The sequence below is a fragment of the Pristis pectinata genome, chromosome 12, assembly GCF_009764475.1.
Source record: "Pristis pectinata isolate sPriPec2 chromosome 12, sPriPec2.1.pri, whole genome shotgun sequence".
Lineage (NCBI taxonomy): Eukaryota > Metazoa > Chordata > Chondrichthyes > Rhinopristiformes > Pristidae > Pristis > Pristis pectinata.
Window position 1 is genome coordinate 30,240,830 of NC_067416.1, and position 27,610 is coordinate 30,268,439.

Below are 27,610 nucleotides of genomic sequence, written 5' to 3' on the forward strand. Positions count from 1 at the left end.
AGACTTTGCTTTGCTACTCTCTCACTGCTGATGCTGTTTACCATGTAATAACTTCATGGCTGTTGATTCGCCCAAACCCATTTTAGAAAATGATCAATTAAATTAAATCTACAATTAAAATATGTCGGTTTGTCAGCCAAAATTACTTGAATCAGAATCTTCTTGTAAGATATGTACAGTAATTTCATCCCATTCCCTATACTGTCAATGGAACAAACTGTACAGTGTTTATCAAATTGCTTACAATCTTTCTTTTAAAAAAAATGTTTGGTAATGCACTGGCCTAAATCACTTGCACCATACAAAGAATGGACGAACGTACAATCAAGAGGAGTATTCAAAAGAAGAATACAAAGTAGAAGGGCACATGCACGACTGGAAGAGAGAGAAAGAGCAAATAGCAATAACTGCAAAATTTGCATGCATATGCCCATGGGTGCTACAGCTGCAGATTTGTGTCCTATTTGACATGCAACGCACATGTAAATGTTTCTAGCATAAATCATGCCATCTGCCATTTTGGGAAGCATAGGACTGTGCAAGCAGCTCTGGCTTGCTGGAAACATGCAGCATAGAGAGATTGTAACAGCAATCAGCAGGTAACAGTAACATCGAGCCTGCAATGACAAAATGGGCCTCGACAATGTAACTAACATCACATGCAGTACACCTGCCTAAGATCAAGCTTTCAGCAGAAAGGATTTTACTTGTGCTGTTTTACAGGGATCATATCAGTTGTTGCTGCCATTGATTTTGTTTTAAAGAGTTTTCAATTAGTTCTTGGTGCTTCTAAATTTCTATTCAAATTGCAGGTAGTGCAGGAAGAGCTGTGTCTGTGCTGAACTCTGATTTCAAGGCTTCTGTAATACCATGTTGCTCTAGGACTCCTGTGCTTTAACGACCATTCTTTGCAGACTGCAATGTAACACAGAATATGGAAGAAGGTGAGGATTGTAAAAGCTTCTAGAAGGAGGGAGAGAAGGATCTTAAGAGAAGAGAATAACCACTAAGTCTACCTCAGCAAAGAACAATGCATTAAATACCAGAGATTCAGCAAAGAGAATAATATGCGCCATATGGCCCAACCGGAACTAAAACTGCATTGACATGAACATTGCTTCGCCAGTGACGACCAAGATCACATTAACCATGAACTTCTTCACATCCAGCTCCTTCCAAACTGGAGTTGGAGATGTCTGTAACATTGTGGTTTTCTGTACACTGTTGCTTCAGAAAAGTCTCATATCCTCTCTGAATCAAGTTAGTTGAATGCACCTTATTCTTCCTTGCAAAAGGCCAGTAGGCAAAGGCGAGCAAACATTGTGGACTTCCTGATACAACATGCCGTCATTGACTGAAAGCTAATCATTTTGTGGATGCTGCATCTCAACCCAGTTTTTGTGGATGCCGCATCTCAACCCAGCACTGCATTCAGTTTAACCCCCAAAATGTCCTGTTAGTGTATGACCATGCCCACCAAAAAAATGCTAGTCAATGGCCAGTATCCAGTCAGCAGTCAAAATCCTTTCATATTCAGGCAATCCACCACATCAATGATATTTGAATCTCTATGGCTAACCAATGAGGGGCTTCTGGGAAACAAGGGCTTTTGCTTGACCCAACTCTGATGTGCACACATGTGAGAGTATATGGATGATACACAGGAGGACATTTAGTATAAATTGGAATCGAGATCGGCACAACATCGTGGGCCAAATGGCCTGTCCGGTGCTGCACTATGTTCTACGAAAGACATGCTGCCACACCCACACACAATGTCCTTCGAAACCAAAGATTCACTCCTTGGATTGCCCAGTAGCTCTATAGAACTAGCCAGTAGTTTACTATATGGTGCACAGCCTCACCGTCATGAGGGCACAGCCTCAATCATGAACTGAACAAAGAGGAGATAGAGGAAAAGACAAACAGCCCTTTAATTTGGCTGTACCAACAAGGACCATTAACCCAATTCCGCATGTTTGTTCCTTTCTGTTGCTGACCATCACAGTACAATATCCAGAATTCAAAAAATATAAACCAAAACCAAATTAAACACCTTAAACCAAAACAATTTTGTCCATTAAGATTTGTGAAACACCCAGGACAGCTTCAACTAAAAAGCCTTATGTATATTCGAAGCTTATATTCTCTGTACCTTTTCCTTACCTAGTGCTCCTAACCAGTGCTACCCCAATAACTGCAGCATAGCTAGCAGAAGGATGGTGATGCAGTGGAGACTGCAGATGGATTTGTCAGATGACTCGGACAGCCATTGGCCCAGTGAGACAGCCTCATGTAGTGCCTTCTTGATGTGAATAGTAGAAGCTGGGTTGGCTGCTTACCTGCAAACAGCAAGAGAATTGATGCTGGAATGACAAATGCTGATTGCTTTTAATCTCTTGCAAGGAAGGCAAATGCTGTCAACCCGAGGGAGAATAGCCAGTTTGTGCTGTGGCCCAGAGCCATTGTCACACCCTGGGTAGCATCTCAGCAATCCTAGTACTTGGTTGTAACACAGGTTGTAGGACTACAAAGCCACGTTAGACCCTCAAAACCCTTTGGACGTTGCCCGAATTTTCACTGCAGCAGATGCATTGTGCGACTATGGCTGATAATGCATTGTTTTATGGCCGTCTCCACAAGTATGCTTGTAAAATTATTCACTGCTCCCATTCTGAAAAAGTGAGGTCCAAGCTCCCTGCAAAGCATTGTTTTATGGCCGTCTCCACAAGTATGCTTGTAAAATTATTCACTGCTCCCATTCTGAAAAAGTGAAGTCCAAGCTCCCTGCAAAGCTCCATGCAAGGTTGCTGCCTGCTTTCAGGCAGCCGTGCCTGTGCCCCAAGTATTTCATCATAGGTGTTCATCAGTCTTTTTCTGCAGATTGTCCCATTGAAATCCTTACAGGAGTCCTTTGTTGCAGAACTCATCTGTGACCCCACTCTTCTATGCTACATTTCTTTTTCTCTGCCCAGACTGCAGGCCATTAGTGCCACGCTGAACTTTGAGCGAAATTTTCTGAGCTGCTGGGTGAGATGCCAGATCAACTGGTGGTGTTTCTGCACCTTCATTCTCTTCTTGCAGCTGCATCACCACACACCAGCTTTTTACCTGGCTATGTAAATAGATAAAGAAGCAAGATTATGGTGAGGGGATGTGCACGTTTATGTCACGTGCAGCTAGTAGGTAAGAGATTGTAGGATAAGTGGGATGTAGCAAGAGATGGAGGAGAAGTTTCAATTGCTTCACTGTCTGTGGCCTTCGTTACAACCATTCTAATTTTGGACAGTATCATCTCCTTGAGGTGACTTAGCCACATCTGATGCCAGTTGATTGGCTATTCATGCCAGTGATAATGCACCACTTTGTTCTGCAAAAGGGGGAAATATGTTGGTGAACATTGCATAATGTACTTGGGTACGTGGCAGTCATTGTTGAGTAACTAGGAGTGTGCACCACCTGGGAAAATGGGTGTGAGGTTTGCAGCTGTACTAGTTGTTGAGGGTGTGGTACACTAAGTGAACATTAGGTATGAAGTGTTATTCATACAGGTTGTTGGTATATAAATGATTGGGGTGCGGTCCATGGAACACTATGCAAAGCTATACAATGGCAGAATATCACATTCACAGATGAACTAATGTGTAAGAAGTCGTTGAAGTTGTTATGGTACTACATTCAGGTTCTCAGTGCTTGGCTCCAGGGAATTACATTCTAAGCTATGTCCTCCCATTGCCTTTGCAGTTCTGTGCTAGCAGGACCTCCCATAGATCAATCATTTCACCTGTCTTTTCTCTCTCCTCCACCAAAGCCACCCTTAAAAAGTGTGGATCCCACATCTTCATTTGCATTATGTCCATTTGACAAAGTTGTATTTGCCTACACAACCTTCAAAGGGTCTTAAAGGATGCAAGCATCTGTCCTAATGGAGACCCAGACTAGATTAGGTTTGTGCAGGCTACTTAAAATTTGTGGCACCCATTCACAAATTGTGCTCTCTGCTACATTAATTAACTAAAGAACATAATCAATATTGACCCAATACTTTGATCACATCAATCAGCAGACAGCATAAAGTTTGCACACTACTTGCAATAAGTGCTCATTGCAATATCCACGTCCGTTTTCCTGTAGTACTCAATGTAATCTCCAGAGAGTATGCATGCAAGGTAGCAAGAGAGATATAACCGAGAAGTTGTACAACTAAAAATATAGAAGGGAGGGAAAGCAAAGGGTCCACAAGGGTGAATAAGACAAGGGGTATGGGAGTGAAGCAGGAGAGAACCAAAGGCCGTCAAAATGAGAAAATGATACACAGAAGGGAGAGAGAGCAAGGAAATAAACACATGAAAATGTTAGCGAAGAAAAGGATTGCAGATGAAAAATTGATGGACGAGACTGGGACTGAGTAGAGAGTAAAGAATACGGAAAATAGAATTTCAGAAACACAAGAATGTTTTTACATGTGAGAGAAAGAGACAGAGTGCACACAGAGGGCAGGAAATAGAGGCACCTGTGCAGCAAAATAATGGAAAATGTATCAGCACATTTGGATGGCATGAGCAGAGCCTGCAACCAGAGCGAATTCTTCAGGAAGAGAACAAGCAGACACATGGAGGAAAGGGTGTCAGAAGCAAACTGGGAGACTGAGTATTGTCTGCCCATCAAGAAAAACAGAACAAGGAGAAAGAAGGGAAGAGTGCAAGTTTTCACAGAGGACAAATCAAGTCCACAAGAGATCACACAAGTAAGATTAAAAGCACAGGGAAATGTAGGAAGATAGGTATTAAAAGACTGCAAGCATAGGTATTAAAAGACTAAGTGTGACAAGGGGACAAGAGGGAAGAAGAGCAAGGGTAAGATGCAGGTGCCAAGTATGAGGGGAAAGAACAGGTAATGTAAAAGCAAGAACAGATAACAATATCTGAGAATCACTGCCAATAGACTAGGAAGGAGGGCAGAGAGGTGTACAGTGAGGAGAAAGATGAGCTGTAACAGCAAGGGTACAACAGAGATGAAAGAAGGGGTATGGCAGGAAAAGCAGAAGCCTAGAATTTAGGAAGATGGACAGAAAAAGGAGAGGGGTGAAGAAATAAAAGTGGGGAAAGATTAGAAAGGAGTCAGCAAAGAATTAGGGATGGAAATTATAACTGAGGGTTTGTGTTCTGCACAGGGAGAGGAACTTAAAGACAGGAAAATAATAGTGTCTAGGACAGGATTTTAAATTAATGGTTCAAAATAATGTAAAAAGGCCCACTGAGGAACTTAGTTTCAAGTATTCCTTCATGGTTACAGAGAGAATATTAGGAAAAATTGATAGTGTACTTTTTTTTTTACTATATTCAGTATTTACTTCTTAGGCAGCCCGCCTCAAGTCATTACAATCCACCAGCCAGGCAACACTTCCCATTTTATTTTAGTGGTATCCTATATGAACACAAACATGTATTAAGTTTACAAAGAGAGCATCCAGACAAATTGTAAAGGAAGAGATTAAACATAGGAAAGCTTTAGTAAGGGATCCCTTGGGGTCAAAAGGGGACTGTGGGTGGATCAGGAACTCTTTGATGTTGGAGCTTAATAAGCAAAAGCTGACGCTTTTTCCATCCTGTTTTTTCAGCTCTTGCAGCACCTAATCTTTCATCGTCATCTACTTATCAGTGATAGCATCCACCTCTCAACTAAATTCAGTTGTTTGAAATGAGCCCCATTTACGCTCATGCCCTTTCCTCTTTGCACCATTTTCCACCGTGCCCTCCTCCAAGACCTTGAAGCAGCTCTGTTCCTTTCTTTAATAGTATTTCCTTCTAACTCTTTTAGCTGGCTCACCCTTTGTTTCTCTTGTTTTTGTTACCAACATTCACTTCCACAACCACATCTCTTTCCTACACAAATGTTTCCAGCTCTCTCAGATGGCACCAAGGGCAATTTGATCACCAAGACAACCTTGGTTCCACCCTACCACAGACATTCCTTTTGTTCACTCCACCCTGCCTCCTCCCTGCAACTCAACTTTCTCACTTTTGCAGTTCTGATGAATGATCAACAACCTGAAATATTAACTCAGTTTCTCTTCTCACAAATGCTGCTTAACCTGCTGAGCATCACCAGCATTTTTTGTTTTTATTTCAGATTTCCAGCATAATTAACATTACCAATAGCCTGTCCTGGTCCAACCACGTAGACTCTATGGCCAAGAAAGCACACCAGTGCCTCTGCTTCCTCAGGAGGCTAAAGAAATATGGCATGTCCCCTTTGACCCTTACCAATTTCTATTGATACACCATAGAAAGCATCCTATCCAGACGCATCACAGCTTGGTATGGCAACTGCTCTGCCCGTGACTGCAAGAAACTGCAGGGAGTTGTGGACACAGCTCAGAATATCACAGAAACCAGCCCCCCCTCCATGGACTCTGTCTACACTTCTCACTGCCTCAGTAAAGCAGCCAGCATAATCAAAGACCCCACCCACCCCAGACATTCTCTCTTCTCCCCCTCCCATTGGGCAGAAGTTACAAAAGCTGAAAGCAGATATCATCAGCCTCTAGGACAGCTTCTATCCCACTGTTATAAGAGTATTAAATGGTCCCCTAGTACAATAAATGGACTCTTGACCTCACAATCTACCTTGTTACGGTCTTGCACCTTATTGTCTACCTGCACTTTCTCTAACTGTAACACTATTCTGCATTCTACTGTTGTTTTCCCTTGCACTACCTCATTGTACTGTTGTAATAAAATGCTCTGTGTGGACAGCATGTAAAACAAGTTTTTCACTGTACCTCGGTACATGTGACAATATTAAACCCATTTACCTATTTATTTTGCTTTTCAAATCCACCATCTATACGATGGCTGATTCTGCAACCCCACACTTACTAAATGCTTGGAATCTTCATTTGAGCCAAACTTTTTCTTCCCCAACCAAGTTCCCAATTCCCCTCCTTGGCCCTGCTGGATCCAAGTATCTTCCTTCCTCAGATCTTCCCTCAATTGTAAGATTCCCTTGGATCCCTCAGATATCCTACATCCCAGAATTGGCACTGTGTTTCAAAAGTCTCTATGTAGTGCAATTAAGTGCACCAAAATGCATTCTACTTCAGACTGCAAATTATTACTTTCTAATCCTTACTCCCTTTTCTGGGTTTGTAGCCAATGTAAGTTAATGCACCGAGTAATAGTAATAAACATAAATTAGCTGTACCTCCAAGTCATTGTGACCAGAGGCAAAGACCAGCTGATACACAAGTGCCCATAAACGATCGATGGTGCAGCAAAATTGAGTTTGTGCCCAGATGTCTAGGGCATGCATCTCTCATCCTCTAACTACTTACTATAGTCACCTGTTTTGGTCATAATTCAATGTCAATGGCTTTACATTGGGAAATTTTGACATTGCAATTTACATTCAATTTTACTGTAACCTGCTCTAATGTTGCTACAGTCTACAGTTGCTAACTGAATTAATGAAGCAGGTTTTTGAATCTAGCTTACTAAAGACCTTTATAATGAATTGATTGAGCGCACACACACACACACTCCATCTTCTCTCAACTGACATTTATATACATTCACAAAAGATATTCATACACTCTCAGATGTATATTACTTGAAGTTTTCAAAACATTTACATTTTCCATGGATGCACAAGCACATAATTACAAAGCAAAGTATTTATGACTTGCATCTGATTGCTAACCTCAAAGCTTATCAGATATATCAAGGATAACCAATTACTGCATCTGCAAACAGACATAGGCTGGGCTAATTCAAACACAGTCTACTAAACCCAGGGCAAGGTTAACCTCGATCAGTGTATTAGAGCAAAACACCACATTTAGTCTTGCTATTCCAGTCCTGTTCCAAGAGAAAACCAGTTGCAGTCAATACCCTCAATTACACAATCTTTTGAGTAAAAGTGTTCTGTATTGACATAAAACAATCACAGTTACTTTAAGTTATTTCCATATCTAGGATATTAAACAAATCAAGTTGTATAAAACTTAATAAATGTGCATTTTTGTTTGCCTCATTAATAAATGAACTCAAATAAAAGCTGTCTGGAAACAGTCTTAGTTTTGCACATTATATATGTATTTCAATACATACAATGTTCAATTACGTAGGCTTTTAATTGGAGCACAGATTACCATAGGTAAATTAAAAACAGTAAACCAGACCTTGCACTGCATTTAATTATAAAAATTAATCAGCATCTGGTAAACTTCTCTGCTACTGTAACACTGATACATGGTCTCCATTTCCTCATCCTCCATTTCACATCACTGAGCAGAACTGGGTTTGTATATCAACACATACAATTTAACACTACTTACTAGTGTACCGTTCTCAGTAAAAATGCAGTTTTGTATAAGATTACCCTGACAGAATACAGTGAAAGTGATGATAATCATCAAAATAATTTATCATGGTCAGATATACAGCAAACTCCATTGCTACAATCAAACTGAACTGTAATGTCATTTTTTTTTAGGGTCAGCTTGCTATTCCAAACTGAGCATTCACAACCCGCAAACTGAAGGTTTTGGATTCATTTTAAAATGGAAAAAATATTGTAATTTGAAATCTATGAAAATAATGGGTTTGACATTGTCAGCTCACAAAGATCAAATGCAAGCTATGAAACATACACCAGCACCTAGGAATTGGATGCGTCTTGTCAACAGATAATACTTTATCACAAAACATCATAACAAGCCATAGTTGATACCACCCAGGTATACAATATTACATTCTTCAGACCAGCTAAGTTGTCCTTTTCCTTCTGCACGCTCCATTAACAAGTAAATGCAATGCAGAATTTGACATGTTTGTTTAGGTTCTGCGCAACAGTGCACAGTATCACTCTCTCCCATTTTGTAATTAATTTCTACTCTTCTTACAGTAAAGGATATTCTCCCAGCAAAATTTCAAACTTCTGACCCAATTGTTGTACCTTCTCTTTTTTAAATTGTATGGAAATATGTAAATGGATGTAATATATATCCAAGGACATCAGTGATACAAGAAACCCAACCACAGTAATATAGGATAAAAAAAAAGCACCTTGGTATTATTTTATTGAAAAAGATAAATGTAATGCTTAACATTCTCTTTGCATGCTGCAAACACTACAGCAAATACGTGAGAATATCACAGAAACTACCGTTCCTTTGCTTTATACAACTGGAATACTTTATGATCAAGGATTTTGCTCCACCTCTAAATGTTTGACGTCAAAACAATTGTCCAAACAAAGCGGCCTTAAAAAAAGGGTCAGCAGTCGCCATAATGCCAAAATGAATTAGAGAAAATTAAACACGTACAGGATTCTTCAAAAATTGTAATCTTCGCTGACCGCAATGGGGGGCCTACCGGATGATAGTGTTGTCTACAGCTAATGCTTCCAAACAGTACGGCCGCTGAATTTTTCCTAAACTAACATATATTTTACTATATTTAAAATTTCTCTCTTATACTTTAGACAGTCAGTGAACAATGATAACGATAGTCTCAATTTTAAATAAGCAGCAAAAATTATTGGCAACATAGTGAAAACGCTGCATAAATTAAACAAGTGTTGAAGGCATCTGGGCCCATTGCTTTTCAGCCAAGATTTTTTGGGAGTAGGGGTTCACAAAGAACCTTGGTGTTAGACGGTGACAAGAGCATGATCATAGCAACCGAGGATGTATTTGGGCTGATCTTTGTAACTGACCGGCTGTAAAGAACAGATGCGGTATTTTCACTGCAATGTCACGTCCCTTAAATATGGCACTACAATATGGCTGTGAAGGTCATGTCCTAACGCGTCTTTTGTACATCTGGTTATGAAGAAAATATTCGAGAACGCATTACTGTACCTGAAATTGCAACATGCCGTTGTTGTTGTCCGTCCTAAAGGCGTTGTCGTCCATCCAAGACTTGGGGTTCAATGTGGGTGCAGTTCGAGGGAACTTAGGAGGGGCGATCACATTGCTGGAGAAGGGTTTCTTGAGCGGAGAGATGGGATTGAGAGGGGACGGCACCCCAACGGCTCGCCGGGGATCCCTGGCTTGTAGCCCGCTCCAAGGGTTGGGGGCAGTGCTCCAGGTCGTGTTCTGGTGGTTGTTCCAAGCCGAAGAGGGCTTGCTTGTCATGATGGGCTGGTGGCTGTAGGCGCTGCGTTGGGCGAAGGGAGCCTGCGGGCTGACCGGCGACCTCCTCTGCTGCTGTTGCTGTTGGGCGGCTTGGTGGTGCTGTGTCTGTTGAGCCAGACCGATCTGCGGCGAGAAAGTGCCACCGAAAACCGGGTTGACGTGAGTGAAATTTTGGAACAGCATCGTCCCATTCACTGGCGGGATCCCTTGGAAAAAGCTATCATCTACGGTGTTGGTGGTACCGGTGGACCACGTACTGAACGAAGGGGACAAGGAGGTACCAGGCTCCTGGGGTTGAAAGCTCAAACCGGGCAAAATTGGCGATTCCATCTGCGCCTTCTCTTTATTCTGGCCAGAAACCGGGGCGTTTATACTCACGGAGCTCTCTTCTGATTTGGGGGTTTCTGCGGCTTCGGTGCTTTGCTCTGACCTTGGTGAAAGCTGCTGGGGTTTGCTTTTGTCCATCAGTAAATCATCCTGCATGGTTTGCGGAGCTGAAACAGGAAAAAACAAAGACGCATTATTATTAGCTGTGTTCTGGTACTCCGGCGCCGGCGAAAATCCTGTATTATTGCTAGGTGACTGTAAAGCAAATCTGTAATCCCCCATTTAGCAGAGGGGCGGTGGGGGGAGGGGGTGGGGAGCAATATTAATAGTTCTCTTTTGAAAGAAGGAGGAGCGGCTTCACCCTTTCGTGTTCTGGTTTGCCCTCGGAATGAGAGATTTGGGATGCGGGCACAGATATTCACCAATTTCGCCACGTCTTTCTTTACACCGGAACTTCAGCTCTCACCCGCAATGTGAAACTGATTCTTGTTCCTGTTCAAGAGCTTTCAAAGCCCTTCGCTAATTTACATACGTCAATAAATAGTCCTGCGTCCTTCAGAAGGTTAAAATGCATTTTAAAATTTAAATCACCCGATCACTTTCAAGATCTAACATTAAATTTACAGTCCAGCGAAGTCCAATGTGTGTATTTTTGTCACTGGCGTACAGGCAATCTAAAATAAATATCTGGTGTTGCAGCTGTGGGCACCATACTGCATTTTATTTAAACTCCCTGACCAACTGGAAGGGGGTGGGGAGAAGGAGATGCAGAAAGAGAAACCTGCCTAAATCGAGTAAACAACAGCCTGTTTTGCACCAAAATTATCTCCCAACGTTAAATGAATAGGCGATTCGTTGAAAATACGACTTCATATAACAAACTAAATGAAACAACCCGCCCTTAAAGCAGCAAAAGCTCATTTGACACGTAACTTATGACCTTGTCCATTTTATTCATGTCTGCATATTATTGACAAGAATTAGATTTCCAGCCCCAAGCACAATGAGATTTTACAATGTCCCAAAATCTCCTGCGTATTGTCATTTCTCGTGCAGCATATTTACGCCATTTATCCACACTAACAAATGTTTTATATATATATATATATATATATATAAAATGGCTCCTTGGTTTGCACGCCAAACAACGATTGGACAACTCCTAATTCTACTTTCTGAAGGACAAATCATATAAATAAAAAGACTGATATCAAAATGACGAGCTACAAAATACTCTTCCACATTTTATAATGGCATTATTCAATTGAAATTTTAATCTGACAACTATGCAAATCAGCAATCAAATCAAAACGTCGCTAAATTAACATGTTTAAAATGCACGTGTATTTTAATCAGAATAATTATTTATCGTCAGCAGCACCAGACCCTCAAGGTCATTGTCAACTCGTATCCACATCCATGTCAAATGTTGCCAGTTTCATTTTAATTGGTTACGTACAGAGCTTAAAAAAAAATGGCATTTCCCAAAAAATTCAATATTAGATACAGTCATTGTTCTAAATACAAAACGCGAGAAGAATAAAAATGAGTTATCTCCAGCAGGGCGTAAATGACAAGCGCTCTATTAAATAAATTGTTCTCTTAAACATAGGTAATCCTTCGTTTCTAACAACAAAAGGTCAGCTTTACAAATAAAATATTCATCCAAGTTAACCGACGAACTATATAAAACAGTATATTAGAAGGAAAATATGACATTGATGGAAACACGTTCCCTTATTTACCCGATTCACAGCCTGTTATGCAGCATTGTTTTATAACTTAAAAAGGCCGATTTGGACACTTGTAATGGTCAAGGTCACAAGAATTGTATCTTATCATTAAAACACATGATTGGATTTATTGTTTGGACAATGGAGAACTAACAAACAATATCACAACCCTCAAATCATTGCACTATAATTAACATTTAGTCATAACATGCTTATATTTTATGTTACATCCTTAAAAGTAATTCTGGATTTAGCAGCTGATTTCTTGTAGATTTCCATTCTTCTCTTGACAACTAATACGAGTTACCTTAGTATGAAACTTTGAACTAGTTTGTAAGGAAAATTGTGCCAATTCTGTTCTGGTGCGCAGCGCAAACTTCCAAACGGTTTACCCAACTAACCATGGACCCAGCAAACCCAGACTGTCGGATCCCATTCGTACGCCTGAATGGGCGAAGCAGTGCATTGCGGCAAATGCAGTCCTGGCCCCGCCAGACTCGGGCGGCTACGTACGGCGCTCTGGTGACGGTGAAACTACATCTCCCAGCATGCGCGGCGACACGGACTCCTCCGCTGTGGTGGGTGGCGGAGCGCGCACTTCCGGTTGGCTCAGTGCTATTATTTCCTCACAGTCAGTGAATGGAGGCCGCGGCTTGGAAGTGGAGGTTTCTGTTTTGAAAATAACAGGCGTCTGTAATTAAAAAAAAAGCATAATAATCGGGTGCTTTTCAGACGAGGGAGTTTTAAAGCTAGGTTGGTGCGCGTTAGGCTGTAGGCCGGGAGCAGTGCGGCTGAGGCGGGCGTTCAGCCACCCCCCTCCCGGTTTGTGGGGACCGAGGGCTTTTGTTGTTGTTGTTGTTGTTCTTCGGCCTGAAAACATTCCCGGCGGATCGCGGTGAGGTTGAGGCCGGACGCGAGGCCCAGTGCAAAGCCTTCACATGAATCGCCTCAGATGAGCGAAGGCGGGGTGGAGGGGAAGCGGTAACGGATTTCTGGAAGATGTCTGGCGGCGTGGATCTCACGGCGGCCTCGTCGCAGCCGCTCGATAGGTGAGTGATTCGGGCAGTTTGTGTCCGCCTGCCGACGGCCTCCGAAAACTCGCTCACCTTCGCTGGGTTTTCGCTTTAGAAACCTTTTTTTTTGTTGTTGTTGTTCCCGATCTCGTCCGTTAATCGTTCTTGCATTCGAAAAGGTGGTTGTATAGTTTGTGTCAAGAGGCCCCTTTAGTCTTGGAAGGGCACGTTTGTGTTGCTGCTTGATCGCTTGTGTCTTTGCTCACGGGCATAAACAAAATGTATTCATGGAAAAACTTGCTATTATTTGGTACATTTGAAATGTTGGTGCTTATTTGATTTTATTATTACCGTAAAACTTTAAATTTTATTATCTTCCTATTATATAATCAGTATATTATATATTACCCGGGTAGTATTACATAGGAGTTTTCATCTTTAAGAATTTATAAACATTTACCAATGTCAGTATCGTTTTCCATTTATTTTTAATGATTTTTGTTATGTAATACTTAATATAATTGATGGAAGAAGTTAAAATGAGCGATCTTGTCTTAAATTTCAGTAATCACATTTCTATTGATAACTTTTTTTTTATTGTCCAATACTTTGAATATTATTTATATGTTTAAAAAAAAGTCCCCTCTAATCTACTTTTAAAATATGGAGTGCTGCCTTTCTTGTCTGTTTGATGTCACTAAGGAATGTGTACAATTCCATAAGATCATTTAACACTTAAATGGAATCTTATCAGTGAGTTTATGAAATCATGCCAATTTCTTTAGGTGAAGTTCATGCTAATTTTCATTGAGTTTCATTGATATTTAACAATATCCAATTAAAACATTCCAAAAGTAGATTTTGTAGAGAGGGAATTGTCAACTTTCTCTTTCCACTGATGCTGCTTGACCTGCTGAGTGTTTCCAGCATTTTTTGTTTTTATTTCAGATGTACAATATGTCTGATTTTTTTTAATTTTGTTTTCATATGGATAGATTTTGGTTTAATGCTAATTATGCGTGATCATTCTAAAGAAGTCTTTGCATTTCATTTATGGGGGTTTCTGTCTCCAAAGGTTTTTTTTGAGAGCAAAGAAATCTTGCTTGTTGATTAGTTAATAACTAAACAGGGAAAAAAAATCCAACTTTAAGTTGACTACAAGTATTATATTCATGTAGTTTTGTTTGCAAGTTGGTTACAGTGTTTCCTATTTAACAAGAGTAACTATTCATCAGAAGGATATTCTGTGGGTGAGGAAAGCACTATGTAAATACAATCTTGTATTTCTATTTTCATTGTATCCAGACTATCAGATCCTGTTTTCTGGCCAGACACCTGTGAATTTCAGATTATTAACAAGAAATAGCATGAAAGGATATTACACATCATTGGTATCAATTTCCTATGTGACTAGTTTTTATGGTGATCTTAGAAGCCAGGGCTTCACTAGGAGTTACCCAACAAAACTATCCTTTTAATGAGAAAGTTTGGCACTTCACAGCTTTTTATTTCAAGTGATGTCTTCAATATGCAAAACTAATGCTTACAAGTGGACACAATATCAGCACAGAATGATTTTAATGGCTGAAAAATTAACACCAAAATTATATCCACATTGCTTTTACAAGCTCCCACCCTAATTTGACTGGCTGTTCCTCTTATTATTGCAAAATAGGTGTATTGCATGACTCCCTCATTCAATAAAAGTCCAGTATACGTCTCCCATCATTAGCAAACATTCACTTAAATCTTCATCACAACAAATTGTTTTATTTAGTTTAATTTGTGGCTTAAAAGTTTTGTTTCCCACAATGAAGGGTAAGGAACATGTTTGGTAACATGCCTTTCAAATATAGACCTGTGGAAAGCAGTAATAGTCATGTCTTTTTTGATCAGGTTAGTGGGAAAGAGTCTGAAATAAACAAACTGTTTAAAATGGGGGTGGGGGGATTGGGGAACTCTCTGGAGCACCTGCTCTCTTCCATCTGGCAACAATGGTGATTAGATAAGTGAGTTGTAAATTTTAGCTTGTTAAAACAAGGGTACTTTGGTTTTGATACACTGCGTCCTTACTGGGAGGAGATTGACTAGCTTCTGACTTATTACCATCCATAGTAACTGGTATCCCAGAATGGTTTACAGTACCTTACATATTTAAATTTTCCCCACAACAAAGGGTTTGTTAATCTAGGGAAGTCTATATGTATATGCAACATGTTAAGAGGGTATTCAGTTTTTTAACTGCTAGTTCTTCACCCATAGCTTTTCCATATTAGGCATTAATTTTAAGATTATCAGTAGAAAAAGGGGAAAATTAGAAGACTTTTTTTGTGTAGTTTGGAATGCTCAACAAGAAGTGTAGTGGCAGACTCAATAAAAGATGCGTATTAGAAATATTTGAGAATAGGGTAAAATAAAAGGTGGATTACTCTTTCTGAGCATCAGAATATGTCCATGGATCAAATGTCCTCTTCTTTTCGTGCTATGATCTTGCCCTCTCAATTTAAATAATTATTATAAACACCAATGGATTCCTGAATGGTTAAATCATTTATTTGTTTGGACAGAGATTCTGAACTGATTTTGAAATGACATTTAGAAACTTAACGTTGCAGAAAGTAGTGCAAAGTATTTTTTAATAGCAAGTTTAATTAAGTGAATTTTTATAAATGGAACATTGTGACAACAGCATCTGCTAGTATTTGAGGGTAAAGGTTTCTGAAAAGTTTTAGAAAATACTTAATCACAGCTCTTCTTCAATGCCTTGTATACCTTATGGTTTTTTCACCACATCAGGTTACTTGGAGATGCACAATGATATAAGGTTAATTAATTCTATTTGTCCCATCTGTTCCTTCCTTCCTGGTTACGCCATGGTGAAATATCCTGCTAACTGGTGAAGAGGAATGTCTCCAGTAGAAATCCTCCATCATTGGGGACTTTGAATAGAGAGTGTGGGACAGAACTGCGCATGTCCTTCTGAGATACTTTATAGACCAGGCTGTGGGTATGCATTCTGCAGCTTGGGAAATAATTTTCATGTTTCTTTATGGCGTCAGAAGTCACAACATCTCACTCAGTATTTTACTCCTCAACCAGTGGTTGAATTTAGTTCATCTCGTGGTAATCTTTGATCTGGATTATGCTCATGCATTCACAACCTGAGGAATCCATGTAGAAGGCTACACCAATGAGCTTTTCACTCATTTTGCAGCCTATCTGTTCTGGTCACCTTGAAATGAGATTACAGAATGCCCACTGAGACCTCTGAATTTCTTTGCAATTGATAGACATCACAGAACTTAAACCAGATTTTGATGTAGGATTTTTCTTTTGAGTATCTGTATGTTGTAAAAGTTACAGAATGGGTGACCACCTACCTAAGGTGAGCAGTTGAAGTGCTAGAGAAATAAAGAACTGCAGATACTGGAATCTAGATGAAAAACACGATGATGCTGGAGGAATTCAGCAGGCCAGGTAGCATCCGTGGAGAAAAGCAGGTGGTCAATGTTTCGGGTGCTTTATTTGTTCTGATGGCATTGGGCTGGGCCAGTGAGTGCTTTTCTAACAATTGACTCTGAATACTCCACGTACTGCCCTAAATAACTGATTCCAAAGTTGTCATCAACTTGCATCCCACTGCACCTAGCTGCGAGTGGTTTACTGAAATACTACTTTAACAGGGAATTAATATAATTTGTTAATATATGGTGAGATGTAGGATAATGTAAACGTTAATTATGGGAGAGGATTTCTAGTAAATGGAACTTGGTCTGGAATTTTCTTCCTGATGTGAGTGTATTTCTAAATTTGTGAGAGTCCTTCATGTAAATTATGGGAACTGTATTCCATGATAGATTATCATTGTCTAATCACTGCTAATTTTTTATATCATTACTGGCTAGTCAATAAATGTTTACTAAACATTTATACCAACAGTTCTTTCACTAGATGAAGTTGTGGAGTGTATTGTATTTGCTGAAACTTGAATTTCCATGTTTGTCAATATCCCAAGTAATCTGTTATATTTTCTAAAATGTTGCAAGAGCACATAACAGTACACAGAGTACTCGTGCTGATCACTTTCACTTCCCTGTAAATGTAGTGCTTTTTATTGACCAATGTGAATTTCCTAAAGAATGAAAGTATTTATGAGTGGATTAAACTAGTAGTTTGTGCATTCATTCCCAGAAACTGAGAATGAATTAATCTGTTTGAGATAGTGAAATCATATCTGGAATATGAAGAGTGACCAAGCGATTTCTCTATTATGAGGCGTCTAGAAGTTTTTGTTTTAAATGAAAGTTCAAGGAAAATATTCCGCTTCCTGAAGAGGTGCTGACACACTGACAAATTGAAACATTATTATTAGAATAATATTCTATGCAGAGGATAGCAAATTTATGAGAGGCAATGGACACAAATGGAATTGAGGGAGAATTTTATAGGTATTAAGAGAGTGGATGGTGATTTTAGTCTTTGAGACCAGCCATGTGTGTGGCACAGTATTTTCTGCTCCTGTTCTTGTACAGCGCACTGTTTATTCTAGACATTTGTTTTCATATACTTTGTCTTTAATTTCAGTTTGTAGCTACTTTTGTAATTTCATCCCTAACTTTGTGCTTCCTAAATAATTCTAGTTGAAACAGACCAGAGAAAATTGTTTCCTTAGGTTGCAGTTGTACTGCTTCTCTATGTAAATGCAATGACTTCTTGAGTAGCAGCACAAAAAACAGGCCTTTTGGCCCAAGTTGTCTATTTGGGCTAGGCCTATCTTGCCGTGTTTGGCCCGTGTCCCTCTAAATCTTTCCTATCCATGTACCTGTCTAAATGCATTTTAAATGTTATAATTATACCCACCTCTACCACTTCCTCTGGCAGCTTGTTCCATATGCCCACCACTTTCTGTGGTTTTGCCCCTTGGATCCATTTTAAATCTTTCCCCTGTCACCTTAAATCTGTACCCTCTGGTATGCAAAATGAAAAGGTAAATGAAGTTTGATCTTGGGCGGGCCAACCTTTTTTCATCAACATATCCCTGCAGTCTATTGTAGCAGGTGGGCAGAGGAAAAGATTCACAATATTCTCAAAGCTTCTTTGTAGGATGCAGGGGATTGGGGAGAGTATTACATCCCCATGAACGCATGAGAATCTCCACCTCTTGACCACTCAAAATGGAGGAGAAGTATCAAGGAAGTAATAGAGAACCTCTAGTCCATTCATCAAGAGTCCAGGGAAAGGACTGCACCTTCTCCCAAACTAGCTGCCTGTCCCATCAAGCACCTCCTGGCTCATCTATCACTTTTTATCAAAGAACTGGAATGGAAATAAATAATCCTCAACCCCAAGGGATTTGTTAAGAAGAATGAACAATTTGCAAATGTGGTGTAACAATTATTGTGGCAGTTTTTGTCGTTTTTTTTTCCATGGAATGTAAAATAAGTTTATGGTTAAATGTCAATTTGAAATAGGTCCTAATCTCTCTAGTATTCACAATGGATGCACAGTTCTTTCTGGAAGGTCATCTCAAACACTTTAGAAATTTACTGCATTTTTATTAATATAGTGGGGGGGGGGGAAGCAAATACTGCCCATATTTCTTTAATGAACTAGTTGTGCAATATAGAGCCAAAACAACCATCAAATATTTCATGGTGTTTACTCATTGCTTGTTTATCTGGTGGGGTGGGATGCAATTAATTTTTAACATTTCTGTTTTGGGTTTTTGCACCATTATGGTGTGATATGTACTTTTATTGAAGCACAAGGGAAGGATACAACAATTGATCTCCCAAAGAGAAAGTAGATTCTAATCACTTGGTGACTAAAGCAGGCGTTTTTTTAGGCCACATATTCTTGCTAAAATTAACTTGTGAAAATTGCAATATATGTATGTTTGCTGATCAATTTAAAAACTAAATCTTTCTTGTTGGTTTGCTTCACCACCTTGTGCATACATTGAATCTTTATATTGTGGGTCCACAGATGCAACTGTCCATTAATTGGCTATTATTCAAGTGTGAGCATTAAGAGCTGGCATACTATTCATTAGTGGGAGGCACCCCAGCAAAGTCTGATACTGTGTTCACCAGATGTCTACAAGTGCAACCCCAAACTGGAAGGCAAATAGGAGTAAGAACTTTCCTGGCACTGAGCTCAACTGTTGCCCTTGTCCAGCTGAGATTAAGCTAATTTGGTACAGACTGACAATAGCACCTGGGACTTCCTAGTATGGTTCATTTAGTGTGGGTAAGTATTTTGATTAAAATAGAATGATATGCATTTGTTCTTTGTATCAAAAATGAAGTGGTTTTGACTAACCTTAGATTCTTAGTTGTTGTATAATGGTCAGAAAGAAAACAAACAAAGTTATGATTAGATCATCCTGTTTTGCAACTGTTTAATAAGTCTGCAAAAGTTAGAAGAAAGGCCAAGCAGCTCTTGAGCAAATGGGTACATTGTGATTTCCTGAACTACAATTAAGGTTAGTAAGTGTTTTTGAATGTAGTTATTTAAATCTATATGCGCTATTTTCCATTTTTGGGTATGATTTAATGAGTTGAAGCAGTTCAACAAATTGAGTTGAGTTAGTTCAGCAATTGGCTTTAGAAACAGGTTGGGCTATTTAGTTACAGTTGAAATGACTTGGAATTTGATTAACTACAGAGTAATTTGTGGCTATTTATTCATTTGACAAAATGGTTAGTGTAAATATTACATGGTCAGAGACTGGTTAGGGAGGCTGTAATGTCTGGCCTAGAGAGCTACAGCAAGATGCTGGTAGCTGGGTTAGTAGAGTAATAGGAGGATGGCAATCAGGATGTATATGAGTAACAGTGAGCTTAATCTGGGGTAAAGGGTTTTCTGGGGCTTTGAGTAAGTACATTTTGTTTCTTTATACAGGGGAATATTCTGCATCTACCTTCTTGAACCATCTAAAAGTATTGTTGATGTCAATGAGATCATGCTTGTTCTTTTAAACTCCAGAAAATACAAGCCTCAAATACTCGATTTCTCCTTGTCTGATGGGCTTGCCTGGATCTGGTGTGGTAACTCTTCTCTATATTCTATAGGAAATACGGATGACCCCCACATTACGGCCATTTGGGCAACAGAAATTCGTCCTCACAGAATTTACAAATCACTGCCTTAAAATTTGAGTTATGGAATAAAATTTGCACTCACAGAATTTACATGATTTAAAAGCGAAATAAATACAATTTTTTTTCAACTGACATTTCTTGAGGCGTGTGCAGATGACATATCAGTTAATGAAGGCCAACATGCTGTTTTCCTTCCTACCTGTGAGTTGTGCCTTCCTTGCTGCCTGTTGCATCTTCATGTTAGCTTTGAATTGTGTACAAGAATACCCAGGTACCTTTTAAACATCAACATTTCTCAAACTGTCTCCATTTTTAAAAAAATGCTCAGCACTTGTCTTGCATACAGATCAGTTCATTCCACAGTGCATCGAGGTAGTATAAGGGAAAACAATAACAGAATGCAGAGTAAAGTGTCACAGCTACAGAGAAGGTGCAAGGTCATAATGAGGTAGATTAGGGGAATAGGGGAAAGATTTAAAAGGGACCTGAGGGGCCACTTTTTCACGCAGAGGGTGGTGAGTGTATGGAACGAGCTGCCAGAGGAAGTGGGTGAGGCAGGTACAACAGTATCATTTAAGAAGCACTTGGACAGGTACACGTAGGGGCGGGGCTTGGAGGGATATGGGCTGAATGCAGGAAATTGGGGCTAGCTGGGTGGGCACCGTGGTCAGCATGGACTGGTTGGGCCGAAGGGCCTGTATCCGTGCTGTATTGCTCTGTGACTTGTGCTTTTTCTGGTTGGGGGGGGGGGGGGGGTTCATTTTTTTACCCAGCAATAATGAAGGAATGATAATTGCATGTCCAAGTCAGGATTGGTGCATGGCTTGAAGATAATGTTCAGATACACCTGCAGCTTTTTGTCATTACTGGTGACAGATTTTGCATATTCAAGTGGCACTGCCAAACAAATTGCCTCCCTGCAGTTCCTGCAGTGAATTATGTACTGGGAAGAGGGTATAGTTATGTAGTAGTGGGTGAGTTCTTGATGAAACAGACTGCCCTCTCCTAGATTCTATTGAATTTATTGGGTACTTGTATAATCAATGAACATCAATCAATGCAAGATGACTGCTGGTTTTTAAAATATCCTATTACATTTGACTGATGACATAATCTATCTCTTTAATCAACTAAATTTTAAGGACTTGGGGAAAAAGGTTAGCAAGGTAGGGGTAGGAGATTGGACATCTGATTATTTAAATGACTTGCTGCCAAAACATTTGTTGTTTATTATATAAGATATTTGAGACAGAGACCTGTTAGTCTAATACCTATTAGAAGCTGATAGGATCTATAATCGAGAACTAGCTGAAAATGCTCACTCAAGTCAGTGTGGAGTCATTGATTCTAGATTGTGTTGGCTATGTACAAGATTCCTGGAATTCATGGTTAGGTTGTATAAGGTGAGGAATGGAGAATTCTACTCTGATTGGAAGGGACTTGTATTGTCCTACAAGGGTCTGTGCGTGAGTCTCAATTGTTTACTATATTTCTTTATAGAAATGCATGTAACCAAATCATTATCTTATCTAAATTTTCTGATGATTCAACTGTGGATTTTTTATTGTATGGTGTAGATGGGAGCATAAAATTGCAACATCACATTGATTAATTATCATTTAATTACTAACTAGTTCAAATTGGAAGGCCATTGAAAATATCATTTATTCTATTAATGGGGTCCTTGCGCAGTTAAACAGCAGTCCTAAATTGTGTGAAGCTGAGAGAACCTTGGTGCCATGTTTGATTTAGAGATGGGCATTTGCTTATATTTCATCCTTCCCCTCAATTGAAGATGACTTGCTTCCATTCCAGTTCTGTGGTGCTTGCAGACTCCCATGGCTGGAGCAGAAGATGCCTGATGGTGTGTGTAGATAGGTAGTTTGGGAGGTGGTTGCTCTTTTCACTGTTTGCATTTGCTCCTGACAACTCAATCCCAAATCCAACAGCTATGGACCAGGGTTTTCCATGTGATGATGTTACATTTATTTTTCAGGAAGGCTTTGAGAATCCCATGAATTGTTTTCTTTTTTCACCTGATAATTTCATCGTGGTAGAGCTTGGACTAGAGTGCGGTTTCAGATATCTGGTGTCAGGCATGCAAGCGATGTGGCCTGCCCATTGAAGCGGGCTGTGTGTAATTAGGACCTCTGTGCTGGGGATGTTGGGTTGGGAGAGGTGCACAATTTGATTTGCTTATCATGCTAGTGAATTTGGAAGATCTTGGAGGGGTTGTCTTGGTAGTATCTGTGCTTTGAGGTGCCTGCTGCAGAGAGCTCATGTCTCAGAAGTATAAACATGAGCTCTGTTGCCTGTTAGAGCAGTTCAACCCCATATCTGTATTTTTTTTCTACCGTTTTTTTACCTATTTCAATGTTCTTCTGGCTACCCTTGCACCCTTTCCCAACCTCTTGTGTTGTTTTTTTTTCCCTTCTTCCCCCCTCCCCATACCAGCTTCCCACGTCCAATCTTCTACCCAATGTTGAATTGTCATCTTAAATCTGCTGCTCAAATCTTTAATTTATTCTGTCTTATTCATCCATCATGTAAGTCCTTGTGGCATTTACTCTGACAGTGCTTCAGTTTTGATATCCATGCCTTAGTCTTATTTTCAAGACTAACCATTGTATTAGCTTCACTCCCCCATTTAAACCTCATCTTTCCACCTTTCCCTGCCTGCAATCTATTGGACCCTTTCTTGCTTTCTAGACCTGTGCTCTCAGACCTGGATTTTATTATGCTCCTTTTTGATGGGTCCATGCTTTTAGCTACCTTGGCACCAAGCTCTGAAATCTTTCCTTCTCTGCCCTGCCAAACTCACTCCTTTTTTGGGATACTCATTAAAATGGAACTCTATGATCTAGCATTTGGTCATCTGTCACATCTTTTATGTGCCTCTGTCAATTTTTGTTTGATATCACTCTTAAAGTGTCTTGAGAAAGTTTATGATATTGGTAGTGTAAATTAATTTCCATTAATCTCATGATACCATTGTGGGAAGGACAGTTCTCAACTGCTTTCTGCCTTGGAGACTATATTTTTAAGAAAAACACTTGGATGTGCATCTTCTGGTGTCAGCCATGCATTTGCTTTCAAAATATGGATATAATGCATAGACAACTGATCAATAGGATATGTTTGTGGGTGTGTAATAGAATGCCATTCAGTGACGTGACTGGGTAATGCGGGCAAGGTATAAAGGTCATAGCTGGGTTAGTGAAACTGCAGGTGACAATGGATTTGAATTCACATTATTTATTGTCAATACCTTTTTTAGTTGTCATTTTACTGTCAAAGCAGAAAGTTTAAATTGTTTTCCTGAAAATGTACCTGTTGTTTGCTAACCAATGGTAATAATCAAGGGGGGGAAACCTTCCCCACAAGAAATAAAAACAAATTTTGAGCCCTAATGATAATCGGTTTTGATGAATTGTTTCCTGTTTACAAAGGTATGTTTTTTTAAGTTAGTGTACAATAGTAAAATTATAGCTGTATGCAAGAGGAATAAACATTCCCAGGGAATATTACTTACTGTTGCTTTAGTGATAGTTGTGGTAGTTCTTGTTAGAATATCCATTTTTTGGAGTTATTTCCCAATAAGAGCAAAAACAATTTGCATCAACAAAAGCAAATATTTTATTAATCAGAAGGGGATGGCACTAGTACATGAATCAACCAGAGAAATGCAGGAAAATGAGATTAAAGTATGGAATAACAATAACGTAGAGAGGATTTAATAACTTCATTGTTTTTTCCCCCCATAATTGAATTTTAGTCTTTAAAGAAATAATCATTGTATAACCTGCTTAACCACAACCATAGAATTACTATGGCATGGAAGGAGATCACTCAGCTGATGGCTCTCTATCGAACTATTCAGCTCTATCCCATTTCCACTCTCGTCCCTCCACAGCCCTGCAAATTATTTTCCTTGGTTTCTATTCAATTCTCTTCAAAAAAAAACTTCTATAATTCTGATTTTGTTTTCACCACCATTGTGGACAGTAGATTTCAGACCATTATCACTGCATTTTAAAAAAAAATCTCTCCTTCCCACCATTCATTGCCTGTTCCCCATCACTTTGAATCTGTATCCATTGGTACTTGAATCATCCATTAGTCATTAGTTTCTATTTGTCCAATCTAAACCCATAATGATCTTGCACACTGCTATCAGATATCCTCTGAACCATAAGAATTGAAGTTGGGTGATAGTATAATTTTTATTTGAGCATACTCTTTTTGGAATCTGTGAGAGATGATAGCTAAATTTAATACTAATTTTAGCAAACTTGCTCCATAATAGCTGAGTGCTTTGTGTAAACACTTTTTGTTGATGTTGCCCGTGGGGTATGGTGAATTTGTATGGTCATGTTTTTTGTTTGTAAACTTTTGGTAATCTTCAGTGCAATTTATAATTTACTAATTTGATTATCTTCAAATTATCTTTAACAACAACATTTTAAATTGATTTATTATTGTCATGTACTGAGGTACAGTGGAAAAACTCGTTTTGCATGCTGTCCATACAGATCATTTCATTACAACAGTGCATTGAGGTAGAACAAAGGAAAACGATAACAGAATAAATTGTTACAGTTACAGAGAAAGTACAGTGAAGGTAGACAATAAAGTGCAAGGCCATAATAAAGTAGATTGTGAGGCCAAGAGTCCATCTTATCGTACTGGGGACTGTTCAATAGTCTTATAATAATGGGATAGAAGCTGTCCTTGAGCCTGGTGGTACATGCTTTCAGGCTTTTGTATCTTCTGCCCAATGGGAGGTGGGAGAAGAGAGAATGTCTGGGGTGGGTGGAGTCTTTTATTATGTTGCCTGCTTTACTGAGGCAGTGTGAAGTAGAGACAGAGTCCATGGGGAGGAGGCTGATTTCTGTGGTGTGCTGAGCTGTGTTCACGATTCTTTGCCGTTTCTGGCGGTCACGGGCAGAGCAGTTGCCATATCAAGCTGTGATGCATCCAGATAGGATGCTTTCTAAGTCTTGAGTTTTTAAAAATTGTGTTATGATCAAGAACCAAGTAACTTGATAAAGCTTAAAAAGTCTTAAAAGAATTATTACAATGAACGCAGTAAAGTTTGGAATTTGTCACAAGCTTTTTTCACATTAAGGAACAGAATCCTCTACTCGATCCAATTTAATGCTTTTACCCAGGGAGTGTGATTGGTTAATGAGGTTATTTTTCACAGTCAAGATAATTTAACAAAGCTTATTTATCCCATTGTTCTTGTTCTACTTTTCTGCTTTTAATTGACAAGTTTGGTATATTAGTTTTGCTACTTTAATGTGATAAATAATATTACTTCTAGCACATAAAATTGGATCTGAGAATAGTAGCTGCAAGCAGTTTTGTTTGATTAATCAGCATGTATTTAAATAGACTTTTGTGTTGCAACCCTAATACAGAATAGTAAGGTTGTGGGTTCAAATCCCATTCATGAGTCTTCAGCACAAAATTGAGGTTGACAGTGATGAATACTTTTGAAGGTGATGACTTTCAGATGAGATGTTAAGTCAGTGCTCTGTCTGTCCTCTCAGATAAATATAAATGATCACATGCTGGTATGGAAAGAAGTTCTATCCTGTGTCCTGGATAGAATTTGTCCTTAATGTATTATCTTGTCATAATTTCATTGCTATTTGTGAGAATTCATCTTTGTACAAATTGGAAACCACTAATCATATTTCAAAATGTTTGGGGAATGTCCAGAGACCAGAAATAGTACTATATAAATTATTTTTTGTGGTCTTACTAATTTTTTTTGTCTTTGCAATTGCAGGTGTGCATTTTAAGAACCCATTAGCTGTTCATGCTTGTATTGGCAGTGCATTTTAATAGCTATTCTGAATGCCTATGCAGTGTTGAAGCACTGTGGAGCTTTAAGTACAAAAACCATTTTTTCAGTGTATATATACATGGAGAGTTGGGATTTGTATCACTATAGTCTGCAAACAGTACTGTTGTAATTGTTGAAAAGAATTGTAATGCCCATTATGTCTGACATTGTAGCACATAGTAAATTTGAACATTTCTGTTGCCTACAGCAGTGTAACTCCTACAGTCATTAGTTATTTGTTTTTCCTTGTGTACTCTTGTGCTTCAACATGAGGGACCAGTTTCTTGTCAAACACATATTATTTAGATAGGTTAATAAACAAGACAATATTCTGTGTATTGGTAGCACCGTCAAATATTTAATTGAAATTTCCATTACTTTATCAAGGTCAGAGATATAGTGACGCGTCCTGTATCTGAATATTTTTCTCTTGAAAACCAACACGAGAATCTGCTTTAGGGTGATTTGAGAAGTATTTAACCATAAATTTAAGTTTTCCACTAGGCATCCTGCAAAAATGGGATGAACTGCATAAATACTGTCTTTTTGTTCTCCATGCATGTGAATGTACAGCAGAGAAATATACATTAGCAATATTGATTGCTACTTGTGAACCTGTCTAGAAAAGAGGCTCAAGTTACCATATTTTTTAAAAAAAAGTTTTGTTTTCACAAGAGGTTTCACCTAGTGGGGTTTTTCCTGTTTCAGTTTATCTGACTACTGACCTAATTCACTGTTTTATCAAGGTCATGTTTTATTCAATTGCAAGAAAATGGAAATTTAGCAAGAAGCAGAGATCTTGGGTTGAAATGGCATCATATAGCGCACATGCAAGTGATTTGTCTTTTTCTTTCTGCAACAGCACCAGACTGTCTGAAAACAGGAGATGACCATGGTGAAGCATTATCACAATATTTTTTCATTACTTGGATCTTTCTGGAATTAGTTTTGCTTGTGGCACTATGGGACTTAATTGGGACCTTTCCCACACATTGCCTTCAGGAATATTCAGAATGATGAATTTCTAATTTAGTAAACCTGCTGAATCCATCACAACTTGTAGTATGAACAGAGTCACGAGAGAGTCTGCAAGTACTGGAAGAACTCAGTGGGTCAAGCAGCATCTGTGGAGGCAAAAAGATAGTTGACATTTTGGGTTGAACCCTGCATCAGGGCTGAGAGTGTAGAGATGAGATGAGGGGGTTGGGTGAGGCAGGGGCTGGCAGGCAATAGGTGGAGCCAGGTGGGGGAGAAGGAGCTGTGGAGTTGGGAGACTGTGGCTAATGGATAATAGTTAGAGACAGGAAAGGAGGCAGATGGAACCATTTGGGGAAAGGAAGAACAGTACCTCCTATTCCACCTGTGTAATCTCCCAATGGTATGAGTACTGAACTTTCCAATTTCTGGTATTCTTGCATTTCCCTCTTCTACTGTGCTCT

General features: G+C 39.2%; 2 protein-coding genes across 7 annotated transcripts in view; one reads left to right on the plus strand and one right to left on the minus strand.

Moving 5' to 3' along the window:
- cpeb3 (cytoplasmic polyadenylation element binding protein 3) overlaps nucleotides 1–12,606 on the minus strand; it is an 85,940-nt gene extending 73,334 nt beyond the window's left edge. For 4 of the 6 annotated variants that reach the window (XM_052027589.1, XM_052027587.1, XM_052027588.1 and 1 more), the window contains exons 1-2: nucleotides 10,830–10,921; nucleotides 9,866–10,635 (exon numbers count right to left, since the gene is read on the minus strand). In XM_052027589.1, the coding sequence (XP_051883549.1) occupies nucleotides 9,866–10,624 (759 nt within the window). In that variant the 5' untranslated portion in view covers nucleotides 10,625–10,635; nucleotides 10,830–10,921. Of the gene's footprint in view, nucleotides 1–9,865; nucleotides 10,636–10,829; nucleotides 10,922–12,508 lie in introns of those variants that run through there. The other 2 variants (XM_052027584.1, XM_052027586.1) reach the window with 2 other exon arrangements.
- A 194-nt stretch (nucleotides 12,607–12,800) lies between these two features.
- marchf5 (membrane-associated ring finger (C3HC4) 5) overlaps nucleotides 12,801–27,610 on the plus strand; it is a 55,541-nt gene continuing 40,731 nt past the window's right edge. Inside the window, exon 1 of the mRNA XM_052027845.1 lies at nucleotides 12,801–13,250. Within this exon, the coding sequence (XP_051883805.1) occupies nucleotides 13,201–13,250 (50 nt within the window). The 5' untranslated portion in view covers nucleotides 12,801–13,200. The remainder of the gene's footprint in view (nucleotides 13,251–27,610) is intronic.